General features: G+C 39.6%; 1 protein-coding gene across 6 annotated transcripts in view; it reads right to left on the bottom strand.

Annotated features, from left to right (window-relative positions):
• The window catches only part of LOC148861857 (chloride channel protein CLC-d-like), a 100,313-nt gene that overhangs the window by 28,462 nt on the left and 50,737 nt on the right, over positions 1 to 21,114 (bottom strand). For all 6 annotated transcript variants that reach the window (XM_088940856.1, XM_088940853.1, XM_088940855.1 and 3 more), the window contains exons 14-22: positions 10,750 to 10,901; positions 2,974 to 3,109; positions 2,761 to 2,892; positions 2,592 to 2,669; positions 2,449 to 2,504; positions 2,244 to 2,330; positions 2,002 to 2,158; positions 1,766 to 1,867; positions 1,643 to 1,689 (exon numbers count right to left, since the gene is read on the bottom strand). In XM_088940856.1, the coding sequence (XP_088796982.1) occupies positions 1,643 to 1,689; positions 1,766 to 1,867; positions 2,002 to 2,158; positions 2,244 to 2,330; positions 2,449 to 2,504; positions 2,592 to 2,669; positions 2,761 to 2,892; positions 2,974 to 3,109; positions 10,750 to 10,901 (947 nt within the window). The remainder of the gene's footprint in view (positions 1 to 1,642; positions 1,690 to 1,765; positions 1,868 to 2,001; positions 2,159 to 2,243; positions 2,331 to 2,448; positions 2,505 to 2,591; positions 2,670 to 2,760; positions 2,893 to 2,973; positions 3,110 to 10,749; positions 10,902 to 21,114) is intronic.

Genomic DNA, 21,114 nt, shown 5'->3' with positions numbered 1-21,114 from the left:
TCAGCTATAACTCAAAGGATGGGAAAATCTTGCTAGTCGTGTACGTGGATGATATTGTCATAACTGGGAGTGATAGCAATGGAATCAACAGGTTGAAGAAATTCTTACAGGATCACTTCAATACGAAAGATCTGGGGAAGCTGAAATATTTCCTGGGAATAGAGGTTGCGAGGTCAAAACATGGGATCAACCTATGTCAGAGAAAATATGTTCTTGATCTACTTGAAGAAATAGGGTTGTTAGGTGCTAAACCAGCAGAGACTCCTATGGAACTCAATGCCAAGCTGAGTGTTGATGCAGGTGAAGAGTTTGATGATCCTGGAAGATACAGAAGGTTGGTGGAAAAATTGAACTACCTGACCGTTACCCGACCAGATATATCATTTGCTGTGAGTGTGGTGAGCCAGTTTATGCAACATCCTCGGGTTCCTCACTGGGAAGCTGTTCTGAGAATTGTTAGGTACCTAAAAGGTGCTCCAGGTCGTGGTTTGTTATACCAAAGTGGAGGAACTCTTGAGATAGTAGGGTACATAGATGCTGACTGGGCTGGTTCTATATCAGATAGGAGATCAACTACAGGGTATTGTACCTTCCTCGGTGGCAATCTTGTAACTTGGAAGAGCAAGAAACAAACAGTGATGGCAAGAAGTAGTGCAGAAGCAGAGTACAGGGCTATGGCCCATACCACATGTGAGCTAGTATGGATGAAGAACTTGCTTCAAGAGATGGGATTCTCAATTGACAAACCCATGAAACTATACTGTGATAACCAAACTGCTGTTCACATCTCTTCCAATCCTGTCTTTCATGAGAGAACTAAGCATATTGAGGTTGATTGTCACTTTGTAAGAGATAAAGTGATAAGTGGGGTGATAACCACATCTCATGTGAGCTCAGGAAATTAGTGGGCAGATCTTCTCACAAAGGGATTGTCTCGAGGAACCTATGATGTTAAACTGTGACAATTAGGCTGCAATCAATATTGCCTACAATTCAATTCAGCATGATAGGACAAAACACATTGAAGTTGATAGACACTTTATAAGAGAAAGGGTAACAACCGGAGAAGTTTGATTGCCTTATGTCTCTTCAGAATTGAAGCTGGCTGATGTTCTCACTAAAGGGGTGGCAAGGAACAAGCTTGACATGATCTACGCAAGTTGGGAATGTGTGACATTTACTCCCAACTTGAGGGGGAGTGTTGAAGATTAATTAGTTTTATAATGTTTTTCTGAGTAGATGTTTTATGTTAGTTGTTAGATAGGAGGTGGGGACCACAGTAGTTATGTGAGTCCAAATTTTGTTATGTTTTTTGAGTGTTATATATGCTGTTTTATGTTTTGCCGCCCTGTAAGGGCATAGTTGTCTTTGTACTGTTCTATTATTTTAGTATAAATAATAAGTGAAGGGGGCGGCCAGATTATTGCTCTCTTTTCTTTTCAACTTCTCTTCTTCTCTTCTCCTTCTCTCCTCCTCCTTTCTTCAAGAAACTACTTTCTTTCATATATTTTTTTAATTCAGCAGATTCCTACTTTTCTATTACTAATATAATTTTATTTTTTATTTACTTACCCAAAAAATTATTCTATAACTCCAAATGTAAGGTAGAAGAGAAATAAAATGGGTATAGCTGCATTAAGACCTTATAATAGTCGACCAGAGCTCCACTGTAGTAGGATCCTCATTTTCCTGCATTCCAAGAAGCAACTGTCAATTACTATGCATTGAGATGAAGTAGAAAAACATAAGAGATCCAATTAGGTACCTCAACTAACAAATCTTTCCTAGTAATCAAGCCAACAACATGAGAAGCACGAGGGACAACAAATATGTGCCTCAATCCTAGTTGACGAAAAAGATAATACACCTGTAATATCATTTTGATGTATTGTTACAAACAATGATTCAATTATATATATATTTATTTATTTATTTATTTATACTGGAAAAGATCTACAAATAAAGTTCAATGTTTTTTTTTAAGGATTGAACCATCCTCACCTTTGCCAAAGACATATCTTCAGGAACAATGTATGGAGAGGGGTTCAGGAAAGGGGCAAGATCTATGTACATCTCCAGATCATCTGGACCAAGAAAAATATCATCCATGGATATCCCTTTACTGGAGACAGGTTTTGCAAATTCAGTGATGTTGTGCCTGGGGTATTCAGCCACTTCCATTAACTTCTGGAAAATAAGGAAGAAAAGATGACTTTGGACTAATATCAAGCCTCTCCACCTACCTGATTGGTATGGATCCACTTCTCAGTGCACAAGGCAAATGGCTGTGCTGGAAATCTACTTTAGACTGAAGAAGCACCAATAGGTAACTGCACAAGAACCAACCATTCCAGTTATTTGAATCAACTAAAATTTGATGAAGCATGATTCAACTTCTTCTGGAACAAACTCATCTAAAGCAAGAAAACGGGATGAAGCATGTCATACCTACGAAGTATAAGTCCAATTACAAGTGCCTCTCCGCTCTTTGTTTGATCTACCACCTACGCAACAACAACAACAAGATACAAAAATAACTAAAAAATCCAGAATTTTAAACAAGCCAAGGAAGAGGAACCAGAATGACCTACAGGGAACCCATTATGCTTGCTGTTACGCAAAATGGAAACTGCATCTGCAACTTTAACAACACGAGGGAAGTAGACAACCTTTCACATATAGTAGTCAAGCCTGTAAGGTGAAAGCTGGATACAAGGACATTAGTATAGAAGAGGCAGGTAAAAAACTAATGATATTGACCTTTTGATTCCTGCAGGCTTCTTTTGCTTTCATTTTCCGCATGTGGTATTTCGGTTTTGACTCAAGTAATGGAATGCCCCTCAAGCGGGCTTGCATTTCATACAAACCTTCATTGAAGGCATCACCCACAGCCTGCACCAGAGAAGGTGTGTTTGGTTTAGTGTGTAATCATCAATAACAGAAATACAAAAAAAATCACATTAAAGTGCATACCTTTGATATAAGAAGAACAAGCATGATAAGAGGTAGAAATTTCAAATTATTTGTAATTTCAACCATAATGACACAAAGAGATACTGTCATCCTCATGGAACCTCCAAGGAAAGAAGCAGCACCAAGTAGGGCATACCTGAAAATTCCACAAGGAGTTTAGGAAAAAACATTTACAGACAAACGGTATACAGTGCCAAGCTCATTCATTGACAATAGGAAACCAACAATCATTACTTATTGAAAATTAGCAAAGTTGAGCGAAGGCAAAGAGGAAGAAAAAAAGGGATACAGATATATTATTGAATCTGAAGAGACCAGAAAATGGAGTTAATGCTTGTAACATATTCTTCAGAAAAATTGAAGACTATAATCCCAAATATGAAGCAAATTTGACTAGAAAAAGGACAACAAACTAAATCAGGAAATTAGAGTCTAAACATAGGCTATATTGAGAATAACAGATAATTGAATTCAACTCAGCAATTCACTTCTAATTCCAGTAAAATAAATTTGTAATTACTAAGGACCTTAGAAAAAGACAACATATTTGATGTTTAAGCCATAGAAAACAAAAGTATGGTAAAGATAAACAAGGGAGAAGCTTCAAAAGATTCTATTACAAGCCAGTTCCTCTACTCACATGACTTTCTAGGTGGTGAGATGTCTTCTTGACAGTTCATGAGGTGCAAATGGTTTTCTATATATCATATTATTGAAGGGGTCTTGGACTTGGAGAAATTGATGGGAGTGCAATCCATAATCTTTAAATGTCTCTCATAGATTCAACTTCCCAAAGTTTACGAGTTTCATGTTGCACTCGGATAAGCTTCAGGGTTTGTGCTTTTTAAAGCCCAAAAGCACAAAAGGCTTTGTGCCTTGGGGATTAAAAGATTATAATGTGTTTTGGAATGGTAGAATACTGATATGTTTCATTCTATTGCCAATGGGCATTATTATACAGTAAGCTGCTGCAATAAATAGAAAGAAAAAATAGAAAGAAGAAAAAATAGAAAGAAGAGAAAATAGAAAGTACAAAAATAGAAAGAAAGAAATAGAAAGAAAAAACTTTCTAAACAATCCTAGTAATATATACAATTCTATTTTCAGATCTGAACCAATAACCCCACGTTTTCCAACACTCCCCCTCAAGCTGGTGAATAGAGATCCTCCATTCCCAGCTTGGCTATAATTCTCCGAAAGTCTGTACTATTAAGCCCTTGAGTAAGTACATTGGCCAGTTGTTCTTTTGTAGACACATAGGGAGTGCAAATCAACTTGCTGTCCAGTTTCTCTTTTATAAAGGGTCGGTCAATTTCGATGTGCTTCCTCCTGTCATGTTGAATAGGATAGTGAGCAATATTGATGGCTGAATTTTTGTCACAATATAGTTTCATAGGCTCTTCTCGTGGAATCTTCAGGTCTTCTAAAATTATCTTCAACCAGAGTAATTCACACACTCCTTGTGCCATTAGCCCTGAATTCTGCCTCTACACTTGACCGAGCCACTACATTTTGCTTCTTACTCCTCCAAGTGACTAAGTTTCCTCCTAAGAAGGTACAGTAACCAGAAGTGGACCGTCTATCTACTGGAGATCCTGCATAATCGGCATCTGTATATGCTTCAAGAGTCAGTCCTCCATTTCTTCTGAATAAAATTCCTTTTCCTAGATTGGCTTTCAAATAGTGCAGAATTCGATGAGCAGCCTGCAGATGAACTTCTTTAGGATTATGCATAAACTGACTTATTACACTTACAGCATATGCAATATCTGGTCGTGTATGTGCAAGGCAAATGAGTTTTCCAACTAGTCTTTCAACATCTCCTTGTCTACACTTGCATTATCGTGGGCTTCTCCAAGTTTATGATTGGGATCTATAGACGTGGAAGCTGGTTTACAGGCCATATTTCCTGTTTCTCTCAAAAGATCAACAACATACTTTTGTTGAGAGATAAAGATGCCTTGTTTAGAATGTGCAACTTCAATTCCGAGAAAATACTTTAGTCTCCCCAAGTCTTTTATCTCAAATTCTCTGGCAAGGCAGTTTTTCAATGCTTCCTTCTCCTTTTTATCATTCCTAGTAACGATTATATCATCCACATAGACTAACAGTGCAGTAACTCCCCCTAAGGCTGTGTGTTTGATAAAAAATGTGTGGTCACCTTGACTTTGCTTGTAACCTGTACTCAGCATTACCTTCGTAAACCTTCCAAACCATGCTCTCGGAGATTGTTCGAAACCGTATAGTGCTTTCTTCAACTGACTAACTTTGTTCCCGTTAATGCTTTCTCCAAAACCCGGTGGAATGTCCATGTATATCTCCTCTTCTAGATCACCATGGAGAAACGCATTTTTTACATCAAAGTGTTGCAAATCCCAATTATAGTTAGCAGCCAACGACAGTAACACCCTTACTGTATTCATTTTAGCTACTAGGGCAAAAGTCTCCTGATAATCTACCCCATAAGTCTGTGTATATCCCTTGGCTACCAGGCGTGCTTTATACCTTTCTAATGACCCATCAGATTTGTACTTAATTGTAAACACCCATTTACAACCTATTGTCTTCTTGTTTCTTGGTAGATCCACAACTTTCCATGTGTTGTTTTTTTCTACCATTTTCGCTCTCATGGATTTTCTCCACTCCTTATTAGAAAGTGCCTCGGCTAGAGTATTAGGAATTGAAATGGTGTTAAGGCTGGCTAGAAAACTTTTATGGGATTTAGAGAATCTTTGGAATGATACATTTTGGCTAAATGGTACAATGGGCGTTTGGCACATTCTCTAGTTCCTTTTCTCAATGCAATAGGTAGGTCATACTCATACTTAGACTGTGAAGGTGTAGGTTCAGGATCTAAGCATCCCTCAGTTCTAGGATTAGGAGTTGAATCTTGGACGTGCACAGGTTGAGGATCTGGATTTTTTCTCCTAGAGTAAACCTGCATATATCTCACATTATCATGCACATCATTCGTGGGGTTAACAGTTCCGAATTTGGTTCAATGGTCGGGTGGTTTGACTCTTGTTGGGACTCTGGAATGTGGGGCTCAGAGGAATGTGACTCAAAGGGATGTGATTCTTGACGATTGAATGTCTGTGAGGAGGGTAAAACATCTAGGGAGAAAATATTCGATGCCTTATCTTCCATTAATGAGGGCTCCCCCTGAAGACAAGGTTGAGTGAAAAAAGATTTTCCTTCCTCAAATGTGACATCGATGGAGGTGTAGAATTTTCTGGTGGCTGGATGATAACATTTATAACCTTTCTGAGTTGGGGAATATCCCAAGAAGACACACCTGATTGCTCGTGGGTCTAATTTTCCCTTATTATGGACATGAAGAAAGGCAGTGCAACCAAAAATTCTTGGTGTGAGATTATTTGAGGCTCGAATATCAGGGTAAAATTGAGAAATGACTTGTATTGGGCTTCGATTGTCAAGAACTTTAGATGGTAGTCCATTTATGGTGTAGGGAGCAGTAAGGACAGCTTCCCCCCAATATTGTTTTGGCACCTGATTTTGAAAGAGAAAGGCTTGGGTGGTTTGCAAAAGATGGCCATTTTTTCTCTCAACTACCCCATTTTGTTGGGGAGTGTTAACACAGGAGGATTCATGCACAAGGCCTTCTTTCTGAAAAAATGGGGACAAATTTTGATTAAAATAATTTGTAGCATTATCAGATCAAAACCTTTTAATTCTCACACCAAACTGAGTTCAGACCATGTTATGAAAGTTGGGAAGAATCGTACCCACATCAGATTTAGACTTAAGAAGAAAAATCCATCTGACCCTAGTGCAATCATCAATAAAGGTGACGAACCATCTGGAACCAGTAATGCTGGGAATTTGAGAAGGGCCCCATATATCCGAATGAATCAAATAAAAAGGAGTTGAAGATCTTTTATTGCTGATTGGGAAAGAAACCCTTTTGTGCTTAGCAAGTTCACAAACATCACAATGAAAGGTTTCAACATCAATTCCTTTAAACAAGGAAGGAAGCAATGTTTTTAAAAAAGGAAATGAAGGATGGCCAGAACGGAAATGATGACGCCAAATTAAATCTTTATTGGAGGTAGATAAGAATGACTCGTGTGTGACATGCATAACAGTGTGAGATGATTTGTTGGTTGCTTCAAGGTAGTAGAATCCATCTCTTTCCTTAGCAAGTCCAATCTTCTTCCCCGAAACCTGGTCCTGAAATACACAGTAAGAAGGGAAGAACACAACACTGCAGTTCACATCCTGGGTGAGTTTATGTATAGAGATAAGGCTAGTGGATAACTTAGGAATATGAAGCACATTTTTAAGCAATGGGGATGGAGTAATTTGAATATTCCCAATCCTTGCCACTGTGGTGAAAGAACCATCAACAACAGAAAATTTTCTATTACTAGGACAGGGTGTATAGGTGAGAAAATGTAGTGAAGAGGGTGTCATGTGGTCAGTAGCTCTAGAATCAAGAATCCATGGAAAAACACTAGCTGAGGCATGTAATCCTAGAGATAAAGACTCACCTGAGAGAGCAAGAGAGGTAGAACCACTTCCTGGTTTCAAGGATTTCAGGAAGCACCTTAGCCTTTCAATTTCTTCATCATTAAATGGTCCCTGACTTGAGTGTTCTTGCTGCGGGGTTGTGGAGACATTATGGGCCTGTTTAACTCCTTTTGGAACTCCTCGATTTCCCCATTCCTTGCTGGATGTGGAAGGTTTCCCATGAAGTTTCCAGCACCGATCTTTCGTGTGTCTGGGTTTCTTGCAATAGGTGCACCAGAGGTTATCGTTAGAGTCACGGGTGGTTGTGTCACGAGCCAAGTTGTGATTGTTCTCACCCTTTGAACCACTGTAACTTCCTCCCCTTGCCACCATGGCTGAGCCTTCGAGATCTTTAGGCTCAAGCATGATTCCACGACAGCTTTCCTCAGCTCTGACAAGGGCTATGACTTCATTCAATGGAGGCACTTCTTCTTTGCCAAGAATTTGTAATCGGACCTGATCAAATTCAGCATTCAGTCCGACCAAAAAATCATACACCCTATCTCTTTCAATAAAATTCTTCAAGATCACAGCATCATCTGCACACTTTGTCTCAAGAACCCGATAATGATCAAGCTCGTGCCATAAATTTTGCAGGAGATTTTCATACTTTGTAACACTCCTGCTCCCTTGTTTGGCCGCCATAGTCTTCACTTTGACCTCATAGACACGAGCAGCGTCATGGGCTTTAGAATAGGTTTGTCGGACAGCACCCCAAATAGCCTTTGCAAAGGGAAGAAAGATACAAGTATCACTAATCTCGGGTGTCATTGAACTCCACAACCATGACATAATCATGGAGTCCTCTTCGTCCCAAGCATCAAAATTTGGCTTGCCCAACCTTGGTCCTGTTCCAAGGAGGTGACTAATTTTTCCTTTTCCCTTCAAATAGGTACGCACTAGTTGTGACCACTTCAAGTAATTCTGGCCATTCACTCTATATGTTGCCTGAATATTCTGCAAATCACCAGTGTGAGGATGAGAGTTTGTTGCTCCTTCATTGGTTTGGATGGGAGCACTTGTTGCAGTCATGTCGGACATTGTTAATGGAGGAAAAATAAGGCCAGCAGGAATGGAGAATAAAGGAACACTTCTGGTTACAGATCAACACTAAAGGCTAGAAGAGAAAAACACAAAAAACTGGAAATGAAGGCCGAAAAAATCTCAAGGTTGACAAACCTAGAGCTCTGATACCATGTTTTGGAATGGTAGAATACTAATATGTTTCATTCTATTGCTAATGGGCATATTTATACAGTAAGCTGCTGCAATAAATAGAAAGAAAAGAAAATAGAAAGTACAAAAATAGAAAGAAAAAACTTTCTAAATCAATCCTTCCACAATCCTAGGAATATATACAATTATATTTTCAGATCTGAACCAGTAACCCCACGTTTTCCAACATAATGTTTTTAAAAACCAACTTTTACCAAATTCCCAAAGCATTTTTTGGATCAATTTTGTTTTCCACTGCATAAAGCTCAAAAGCAAAAGCTTATTTAAATGAATTCTTAGTTTATTTTGCATTTTTTGAAAGTTCTAGCAAGTGTTTAAACTTCACTATTTGCTTTTATTTAATTTCATTATTTATTGACATCTTAAGTTCTCTTAATAAGGTCTAGAGGTCGGCAAATTCCATTGCAGACAGTCTAGCTATAAAACAGCTTGAGAGACTGATGTAGGACTGGTTGGGGATTCTGTTGAATAGTTGTTATAGGCAGACTGCTATAAAAAATAAGAAAACTTTGGAAAACAAAACCTTAAAAGACAGGATTTGGGTTGGGAACTGTAGAGAGACTGGGCCAAGTGGGCCCTAGCCCATTATTATCTTATTGATTAGTTCTTTCTTGTTATTTTGTTCTTAATGGGCCTTTTCTTGTTATTGATTAATTCTTTTTATGTTTTCTAAGTATTCTGATGAGGTGGACACCCATTAAGGGCAGGCTTGTAATTTATGTAATCTTAGTAAGATTAATAAAAGATTAGAGTGGAGAAAGAGGAGATTATCGAACTCCTCCTTCTTACTCCCTTCTTCGCCATTCTTCCTTCTTCCTCTTTCTGTCTTCTTCTTCTTCTCTTCCTTTTCTTCTATAATCTGAAATATTTTACTATTAGAGTGGAGAAAGATGAGATTCTTTGATCTTCCCCTTTAATACACCTGACATAGTTTAAATCTTTTCCTTTCCTTTCTCTCATCTTTGCTAGTTTATAAATTCCTTTTCCTCCCTCTTTAGTGCCTAGGTTATGATTGTATTGCCTTCAGTTTAACTTCACTTTCTTTTTAACTTTTTTTCTTATGGTTTTATATTTTTCTCTATTTTTAGGTTTTTTCAAATCCTTATAGCATGCTTGTTATGCTTGATTATATTTTGAACCTCTTCATTCAACCACCAAATTTCTTTAGAACTTTTCCATTTCCCTTTATATTTTGTTAAAACATATTTTACTACTTTCTTCATGCAGTTTGCCATTTGAAGCCACATCTTATTAGTCTTTCCATCTAAATCTCATTTTCATTCTACTATCAACCTGTCTTTAAATTGTGCTAATTTTTCTCCTTTTAGATTTTCATACCTTATTCTTGGACACCTATTTTTCCCTATTTCTATTTCATTTTCTAATGCACACATCTTCCACCACTAATCTATCTTACGTGGTTAAGCTTTTCCTTGGGATAACTTTGCAATCCTTACACGTCATTCATTCTGTTTTCCAATAAGGAAAAACTCTATCTGTCTTATGTTTGATCCACTTTTAAATGTTATCAAGTGTTCATCCTTTTGGAAAAAATGTGTTAACAATTGCCATACCATAAGCTACTACAAATTCTATGACTATAGGTTAATAGCATGATTAAGTCTTGCATTATGCCCTTGGCTAGCCACCAGGCCATCCCCCTTATATATGGTTCCCAACATTCATAAAATGACTTCTAGGAAATGGTGTCCATCTTACCTATTCTTTTCTTTAATTGGTGCCATCCTTTTTGTTACCAACAAACAGCTAACAGCTTATTAGATTGACAAAAAGAAAGGAAAAAGTCTATTATGTGTTAAACTTGGTACACATAAATGTATCAAATACATAGCCTTTGAAATCTACCTATAAGAATTTATAGCCCCTTTATACAATCCATATTAACATAAACATAACAATGCTCAATGACAAATTAGATTCAAGCAATAAAGCTATCTACATTCCATACTTGTTATTCAGCCCTGTGTGCAAGGGGTGGATCATACTCACGTTCCCTCCTCAATGTTGAGCTTCTTGTAAAAGTTAACCACAAACATCCCCACAAGCCGTCCATATGTTGAACCTATCATTATTTCGGGAACAAATTGACCAGCCGGAACAGCAGTACCAAATGTCACCACTGCCAATGTATAAAACATAACCTGCAAAGATGCAACCAAAAAGAAATTATTACATGTATGAAAGGACTAATAAATGGTAGTAAAGCTCACTGTAGAAGGTGGGGACAGTTAGATTGTTTTTTTAGTTCTTCCTCCTTGAAAAGCACACCCATTTCAAACACTTCTTCCCTATATTCATCTTCTCCATTATCCCTGTGTCTGAAGATGTGCATCTTATCCAGCCACCATCAGCCTCCTCAACGTTGTCATCTTGATCTCCAGAATATCTGGGATTCAGCCAATCCAGATCGTTTCTGGTTGCAGGTGTAGGTACATAGTGCTTGCTCAGTCCCTCAGAGTATAGAAGACATTGAATCGATACCATATGGATACCCACGAACAGTCTTTAGCTTACTGGCCATCTGCGATGAACTTGTAGTGTATCACACGTTTGTGATAAACACACGACTCATTGCACATTCGCAATGGACTCACGTTTGACATGAGCCTAAAATAAGTTATAGTTAAACCAGCGATGAATTCTATACACATTCGGTTCTACGATGAACCTTGGACGCGCGCAACTCTGCGATAAATCTCAAACACACGCGGTCCTGCGATGAACTCCGGAGGAGCACAGTCTCGCGATAAACCCCAGACCGTTACAAAGCCGCGGCTCATCGAGAACCGGATTTAAGTATTAATCACATGTGTAATTTTAAGTTGCACGCGTGATAAGGCACCACATGAGTTTACTAAAAGGCTGCCCTCTACGCAATGATGCCACTAGCACCAAGTCGGTTAAGCAAGGTGCAAAAGGCGATAGTACACGTGGATTATGAGAATCCTCGGGTGAAAGGAAAGTCAACCCTTGAGAAATCTCATAAAAACACATGGCAAAACCCTAGCAATGTTCCTTAATGACCGACAAACGAATCTAATATTCTCTTTCCTAATAGAAAAGCGTGCTTTTGGCTCCTTCCTTTTGGGACCTTCGGGTCCGTCCCTATAAAGAAAGGTCCTCCTCATAACGAAGATGCATTTGACTCTCAATCAACCCTATCATCAGACTCCCTGCCCAACCGTCTCCTCACTTCCCTTACCCTAACCTCTTCGTTGATTCTTTGCTCCTAGTCTTCCTCTGTCTTTCAAGGAGACCACTCCCCTAGCCTAACCACTCCCTACTTATAGCACGATTACCTTGAACATCAAACATCGGTCTCTAGGTCTCTAGTGCATTGCAGACGACCTAGTTTGTGTAGAGGGGCTGCTTGGGGACAATGATAGATGTAATTTATCATCTCTAGTCGGCCTACTTCCAAAAACCTTATTTCCATTTCCATCAGCCTAGCATGCCTCACGTGTGAGCAAGGTTTTGCTGAACACTTTGGCTGTTCAATAGGTTGTGGAACCAATGAAAAGGTTCCACACTGGTAATAAAATACATGGGGTCCACACCTTTCAAAGTGGGGCCCATGAATTTATTACTGGCATGGAACCTCACCATTGGTTCCATAGCCTCCTGAACAGCCAAAGCGTTCAGCTAATCTGAATTCCTCACGTGCATCCTTTTTAGTTGGCCTACCAACCCAACCCAAGGCCTTAATTCCCAACCCAACCGGCTCAAAGTTTATTGGCCTGGGTTGAGCCTGACGAGATGCTGGATATGGTCCAAGATCAGTTGCGGCCCCATTCTTAACCATGCCAGCAAACGACTTAATAACATCACTCCTTTTCATTTTTCCAAAAAATTTTGAAAATGTTTCCTTTTTTGTTAAGGCTCCCGCTCAACCATTTGTAGCCAACGACTTAGCTTCAATCAACACCTACCCCTCTACACTTTCTCTAGCTCCCTTTTCCTCTCTTCTCCATGTGATCCCACCCCCACCAATAGCATCTATATATTACATCCTAAAAGGGAATATTCCATGTCAGCATGTCTCTCCTTGTGGGAAATCCCATTCTAATTTTCTGTTACTTTTTTATTTTTCTTTTTTTAAATCAATGTAATTGTAATCAAATCCAATGAGAGGCGAGAGACGTTTGGACTTCCAAAACGTCTCCCGCCCTCTGACCTTTTTGTCTTCTCTCAAGACAAAGAGAACTAGGAACAACATAGTTGAGTCTGTATCTTGCTTTCTTTTTCGGTTGCTAATCTCTCTCTATGTTCACCTGTAAATTCTAGAGGAGCCTTGAGATCCACGGAGAGTAGAAACAAGAGGATAGAGTAGGTATTTTATACTTAGGTGACCAAGAAGTTTGAGCATGAACCGATTCAATCCAAAAGGTATGTATGTGTTCATTCTACTTCTTCTTCTTCTTCTTCTTAATTTTTTTCCTCTCATTTTGACTCCAAAACAGCAAGAGTAGCCATGAAATCCATGGAAAGGCAAACAAAAAGAGGACCCAGAATATTCTTGACAAAGAGGACCCCAATGCAACCAAAACATGTGACTCCCCTGAATATTCATGTTCAATCCATCTTTTTCAGCTATTCTTTGCAACCCTGTTTTCATCTGTGTTTTATAGGTTCGAATTTGAGGTGTTCTATTTTTACTACCATTGCGTGTTATTTTTGCAGGCTAGAATGGGCATCGTATGTTTGTAGTAATGACATAGAAAACTTGAGTTTTAATTTTGTAGAGAAGATGGGACAATGGCCCATAGGTTGTTTATCCTTTTTTATTTTTTATGTTCTTCTTTGTTGTAATGGGCCTTAATCTGGGCTTTATTATTTCTTGTGTTATGTTTTTTAATTTTCCACCCAACTAGGGGCCTCTCTGTAAATTATTAAAGTTTAACTTAATGAAATATAATTAGGGGTGTAAGAGAGAAGGTTATGTTAAAAAATCTCTCTCTCTGAACCCTAGTTGCCGCAACCTTCTTCTTCTTCTCGCTTCTTGAAACCTGATTTCTACTGCTTCTTTTTTATTATCTGCAACTTTTTGAAGTCCTTTCTTTTCAAAAGGATGTTTTTCTTCTTGGTATCAAAGTTGGCTCGACTTTTCTCTTTTTTCACCTCTTTTTTCCCATACACAGTGTGTATGGAGAATTGAATTGTATGAATAGTTAAAGAATCCTATTTCAGCCCAGTTGTTAGTGTCGTCTGGAGAGAAGGGGACTGGTTTTGTCGTCCTCCTGACAGATTCAAGTGTTGCTCGAAACCCTAATTTTCTAGAGAAATCTGATTGCAGGCCCCACAGGGAGTTTGACATGGGCACTCAGTGACTGAAAGTCTTCTCATCCTTCATCTTGAAGATCAAATCAAGTGGATTGGTGTTCTGTGAAGTCTACAAGGAGCGGCTGAGATTTTTCTATTTCTCCTGGCTTCTCGGTGTGAGGTAGGTAGCTGGTACGGCTGCATAGAGGTTGGGTCACAACACAATTTTTGTTCTGTCTTCATTTGTTGTTATTCAAAGTTGTTAGAAGTTATTTTCGAAGTATTAAATAAGATGAACCCCTCAGAAGTTGAAAACAAGCATGTTGCTGAATCCGGACAGGTTCCGGGAGCCTCTGTAGACTCTTTACTGGCTGTGACCACAGTCAAGCTAGATGGAACTAATTATCTGGCTTGGTCACAATTAGTAAAAATTCATATCTGCAGTAGAGGCAAATGAGGTTTTATCTCCAGGAACAAGAAGGCTCCTTCGGATGATGATCCATCATATGAAAAATGGATGCAAGAAAATTGTACTATTATTGGATGGCTTGTGAACTCAATGCAACCGTAGATTAGTTAGCACTATTCGTGGATGAATTCAGCAAAGGAAATTTGGGATAGTGTTGCTGAAACCTATTCCCAGAAATTAAATGTGGCCAGGGTTTACAAGCTAAGAAGTGATGTGAAGAATTTGAGACAGGGGGAGAAACCGTTAGTTGTTTATTTCTCAATACTGAAGTCTTTATGGCAAGAAATTGATTTGATAGAAGCTGTAGCCTGGGACACCACTAATGATGCTGAGACCTACAGAAAACTTGTTGAGACAAACATGGTGTTTGAGTTTTTGACAAGGCTGAATCCAGAGTATGACATCACAAAACAAAATATTTTATCCAAAGATAGTGTTTCACTGCATCAAGCCTATGCCTTGGTAAGTAGTGAAGAAAGCAGGAGACTTGTCCAGGTTCAAGGGGTTGGTCTAAATGATCACTTTGCTAATATGGGAGTGAAACCCAAGGGAGTTGCAGGGACTCCAAGTAGATCAGGGAGTGCCAATATTGCTGCTGGCCCAGATAGTGACAAATACCAAACTGAAGAGATGATTGATAGTGAGTAGTTAACAGCTATGAAGGCAGAATATGAGAAGTTTGGAAGGATGATCAGTCACCTAGAGGGTGTGGCCTCTTCTTTCAACCCTCCAGGGAATTCAACCTCTTCTACATTTGCTCATTCAGGTATACGGGCTTCTGCCAATCATGCAACTATTTTAGGTAATCGTAAGATCCCTTGGATTATTGATTCTGGTGCTTTTGATTATATGACCAACCTTTCCACTTTATTTGTTTCTTATGATTTACTTCCTAGCCGTGACAAAATCACCCTAGCCGATGGCTCCCTTGCCCCTATCTCCAGCAAGGGAACCATTAAGGCTACAGATTCCTTGGTACTTCCCTCTGCTCTTCATGTACCCAAGCTAAATACTAATTTGTTATCTGTAAGTATCCTAACTAAGTCATTGAATTGTTATGTAACCTTCTTTCCTTCCTACTGTGTTTTTCAGGATCTGGAATCTCAAAAAGTGATTGGGAGTGGCCATGAGGCGAATGGAATATATCTATTGGACACTCCTGGACAAAGCCATGGACAACCTGAAAAAGCTGCTTTTGGGTCTACATCTACAGAGTCCATCAGTCGAGTCATGTTATGTCATTTTTGTTTGGGTCATCTTTCTTTTTCTGCATTAAGTCATTTACTCCCATAACTATTTAAGGGAATTAGTCTGTTTAGTCTTCATTGTGAGTCGTGTGAGTTGTCAAAACATCGTAGAAGTTGATATCCTCTGAGTAATAAAAGATCTTCTCCATTTCATACTTGCACTATGATGTGTGGGGGCCTTACCACTTACCTTCTATGGGTGGCTACAAATATTTTATCTTGTTCATTGATGACTTTTCTCGGTTCACTTGGATATTTTTGATGAAGTCTCGTGATGTTCCCAGACTTGTGAGGCAATTCCATGAATTTGTCCTAACCCAGTTTGATACCAGAATTAAAGTTTTCAGATCAGACAATGCAAAATAATATTTTGAAAAAACCTTACCTGTTATCTCACTGACTTGGGGGTTATTTACCAAAGCTCGTGTTAGGACCCCAGAACAGAATGGGGTTGCTAAAAGAAAAATCAACATATTGTTGAAGTTGCAAGAAGTATTTTATTTGCCTCACATGTCCCTACAAAATTTTGGGGTGATGTTGTCACTGCAACCTACCTAATCAACTGTATGCCATCCAGGGTTTTGGGGTTTAAGTCTCCCTATAGTCTTTTTCATCCGGGCAAGGATCTTTTTCCTATTCCTTTTCATGTCTTTGGCTGCACTTGTTATGTACATATCCCAAGTGTCCAGAGACATAAATTTGAACCAAAAGCCCACAAGTGTATCTTCCTTGGTTATTCCCCCACACAAAAGGGTTACTGTTGTTTTGATCCAAAGACTGGCACTCGGTATGTCTCAATGGATGTCACCTTTGATGAGCTCTCTTCTTTTTATGATTCTTCTTAGGATAAACATTGTCCAAAGGGGGAGAATTTGTCACAGTTATTTGCTCTTCCCCTTCTTGTCCCAGTTGAGTCTTCTGTTGAGACTCTTCCTCCTTCAAATGAGTCAAGGGAGGATCAGTCATTTCATTCCAATTCTAGTGTTCCTATCCCTCCTCCTTTACCTCCTCGTCCTCTTTTTAATCTTAGGTTGTACCAATGGCAGAGAACCAGAAGTGAACAGATTGTTTCCCCTACAGCACATGAGCCTCCTGCACTTCCAGTCACAGAAGAGACAACAAGTACTGATACAGCCCCTTTGGATTCATCCTTCCCAGACCTTGATATCCCTATTGCTATTAGGAAAGAAAAAGAAAAGTATTGCACATTGCATTTCCAAACACCTTTCTTATAGTTTGCTCTCTCCATATTTTGCCTACCTTTCTTCTGTTGCTTCTAACCCAATTTCCAGGTCTGTGTCAGAAGCTCTTACTGTTCCAGAATGGAGGGATGCTATGAGAACAGAAATTGATGCCCTGCACAAGAGTGACACTTGGGAAGTGGTTGATTTTCCTGAAGGGAAGGATCCAATAGGTTGTAAGTGGGTTTTTACTATCAAATATCATGCTGATGGCACCATTGAAAGGTACAAGGCTAGGCTGGTTGCAAAAGGTTATACAGACATAAGGGACTGATTATCTGGAGACCTTAGTTCATGTTGCAAAGATGACTTCTGTGAGAGTTCTGCTATCATTGGTTGCACACTCAGATTGGCCACTTTATTAGCTAGATGTAAAGAATGCATTTTTGAATGGAGAGTTACATGAGGAGGTCTATATGTCTCTTCCTCTAAGGATGTATGAAACAGATATGAAAGGGAAAGTCTGCAGGCTGAAGAAATCTCTTTATGAACTTAAACAGTCCCCAGGAGCATGGTTTGAAAGGTTTAGGGCTGCTCTTGTTAGCTTTGGCTATGTACAGACACAGTCTGATCATATCCTCTTTGTGAAGAGGACAGGATCCTTGGTCGTTTACCTAATTGTGTATGTTGATGATATTGTTGTGACCTTTAATTAGAACATCAGCCAACTGCAACTCTGAAGAGACATAAAGCAAATAAACTTCTCCTGTTGTTACCCTTTCTCTTATAAAGTGCCTATCAACTTCAATGTGTTTTGTCCTATCATGCTGAATTGGATTGTGGGCAATATTGATTGCAACCTGATTGTCACAGTATAACATCATAGGTTCCTTTGCTTTCACCCCAATCTCACTCAAAAGAGATCTAACCCAAAGAAGTTCTGAGACACCATGAGCCATGGATCTATACTCAGCCTCTACACTTGACATTGCCACAACCGCTTGCTTCTTACTCTTCCAGGAGATCAAGTTTCCACCAACAAAGGTACACACTCCTGATGTAAACCTCCTGTCATCTAAGCATCCTGCCCAGTCTGCATATGTATAGGATTCTAGCTTCAAATTCCCATGATTTGAGAAAAGAATGCCTCTGCCAGGGTGCTTTTTCATATATGCAAGTATTCTCAATCGCTTCCCAATGCTGAACCCGAGGTGCATGCATGTACTGACTCACAACACTGACAGAATAAGAAATATCTGGTCGTGTCATACACAAATACAGTAGTCGGCCCACCATTCTTTGATATCTCCCCACATCCTTTACCAACTCACCATCCACACCATTATATTTGTGATTTGGATCAATAGGATTGTTTGCTGGTTTGGTCCCCAGCTTCCTAGTCTCCCGTAGTAGGTCAAACACATATTTTCTCTCTGAAATGAAGAATGCTTGGATCTTGTAGCTTCAATCCCTAAGAAGTATTTGAGCTCACCAAGATCTTTGATCTCAAATTCTTGTTACAATGATTTTTTGAGATCATCAATCTCATCCATATCATTTCCTGTCACCACTACATCATTCACATACACAATTAGAATTGAAACCAGAGCATCTCTCCTCTTCACAAAGAGGGTGTGATCAGATTGTGTCTATGTGTATCCAAAACGGATGAGTGCCCCTCTGAACCTATCAAACCAAGCCCTAGGTGACTGTTTCAGTCCATACAGAGATTTTTTGAGTCCGCACACCTTTCCTTTGCCAACATTTTCATAAAATCTTGTTGAAATGTCCATATATACCTTCTCCTGTAAATCACCATCAAGGAAAGCATTTTTGACATCAAGCTGGAACAAGGGCCATGAATAGGTAGTTGCTAGAGATAAAAGGATATGAACTGAACTCATCTTAGCCACTGGTGCAAAGGTTTCCAGATAATCAACACCATAGGTCTGAGTACCCTTTTGCTACCAACCTTGCCTTGTACCTCTCTATCTTGTCATTGGCCTTATACTTCACTTTGAATACCCATCTACATCCAACTGTCTCCATGTCTGGGGGGAGATCAACTATTTCCCATGTTTGGTTTTAGATCAAAGCATCCATCTCATCTTACATGGCTGTTTTCCACTCAGTTTGGAGAGAGCCTCAGTAACATTCATGGGTATAGACACAGAAACCAAGGAAGAAAGAAAAGCATGGTAGGAGGGTGATGGCACTATAGGAAAGATGGTGTGAAATGTAGTGAGTTGTACACTTTCTCTTCTCCTTACGAAGTGCAATGGGAAGATCAAGGTCAGTGGGATCAGCTGCAACAATGGTGTTAAGGACAAAAACATTATCATAAAAAAACATAACAGGCTCAGGCTCAAGAGGAATACCTGGAATTGTATCTGCCGAATCTGGAGTTTCAAAAGGACTGACTGAGAGTGGTGTGGGTTGAGAATGTGTGGAGTCAACCATCATCTGCCGACACTGATATTTCTGTGAGGTTGCCTATAGTGGCTCGGGTAATGAAACTGGAGGTGCAGGTGCTGGCTGAACCGATGTAGGTGCTGGCTGAACTGATGTAGATGTTGGCTGAACTGATGGAGGCACCATAGAAACAGGAAGAAGAATAGAATGTGAGTTCTCCACCCCAAAACTCTCCCCCTAAGGAGAACAACTCAAGAAGAAGAATGTGGATTCAAAGAAGGTAAGATCCATAGTGACAAATCTGCTCCTCGACACTGGGCCATAACAGCAATACCCCTTTTGGTTGTGAGCATACCAAAGAAAAACACATTTCTTAGCCTTAGGATCCAATTTCTTGCGATGAGGGCCAAGAAGGTGAATAAAAGAAACACAACTAAAAACCCTCAGAGGTATATGAAATATCTCTCCATCTGGAAAAATAAGGCGAAATGGCACCTTAAACCCCAAGGTCCATGAAGGAACACAGTTAATCAAATGCACGGCTGCAAGAACCACATCTCCCCAGAACTGCACAAGAACTGAAGCACACACCACAAGACTCCTTGCCACCTCCACAGTGTGTCTGTTTTTTCCCTCAACAACTCCATTCTGTTGTCGTGTATATGCACAACTGCTCTGATAAACTACACCATGTTCTAAGAGATACGTGGTCAGGTCCTTCTCAAAGTACACTCTGGCATTAACAACTTTGGGAAAAGACATTTCAAAGAACTAAAAGAAATATGTCCCAAGTGATTGTACCAAAGCATAATCTATTTCATTGACTCTGACCCACTACTACTATTGCTTCTAACATGACCCTAATGTCTCGGAATCTCATCTAGAAGGTAGACTCCATTCACCTCACGACCACTCCCTATCATCTTCTTTGACTCCAGATCCTGCAAAACACAATTACCAGGAAGAAAGGTCATGGAACAATTCAAATTTTGTCAAAGAACTAACAGACAATAGGTTGGTATGAAGTCTAGGGACATATAAAACAGAAGATAGAGTTATATCATTGGTCACTCTAACTGTCCCCTTCCCAGCAATGGGCATATGTGAACCATTTGCTGTAGAGACTCTGTCACTACCAGAGCACAACTGATAGAAACTGAAAATGGTAGGGGCATTAGTCATATGCTCAGATGCTCCTGAGTCTATAATCGAGGGAGGTCCCTCCTAATCTGAAGTGAATGCAAGATTTGCAGTTGCATATGAACTACCTGTATGTGCAAAGGAAGTGGTGTAGTTGGCTCCAACATTTTGTTGTCCATCTGGAAGGCTAGAGCTAGGTGAATCTTTCTAACTCACAAGCTGTCCAAACCTCTCCAATTCTGTTCTCACTACTGCTACTACAATGGATTCCTAATCAGTTTGGGAAAGAGGGGCTAAAGAGTCTCCTATAGTGGCTACATTTGCATTTCCCTTCTTGTTTCTTATCCGAGCAGGCATAAGATTTGGATGAAGCTTCCAACAAGTGTCCCTGGTATGCTTAGGCTTCTTGCAATAATCACACACCAAGTCCTTCTTATCTTCCCTTCTAATCTCACTACTCCCCCTGTATCCATTCGGCTTAGGTTTTGTTGTACCAACCATAGCCGACCGGTCAATCCCAGGCTGTCTTAGCATTTCATTCCTCTTACTCTCCTCTCTAGAGACAAAGGCATAGGCCTGAGAGAGTGTCACACCCTCCTATAAAGAATATGCTTCCTAGCAATGTCAAATTCAGGGTTCAGCCCTG

The sequence above is a fragment of the Nelumbo lutea genome, chromosome 4 (genome assembly GCF_056320005.1).
Source record: "Nelumbo lutea isolate HS-2025 chromosome 4, American lotus-T2T, whole genome shotgun sequence".
In the NCBI taxonomy this organism is placed as follows: Eukaryota; Viridiplantae; Streptophyta; class Magnoliopsida; order Proteales; family Nelumbonaceae; genus Nelumbo; species Nelumbo lutea.
Note: the sequence above shows the minus strand (reverse complement) of the source record. Positions and strands in the feature narration are given on the sequence as shown.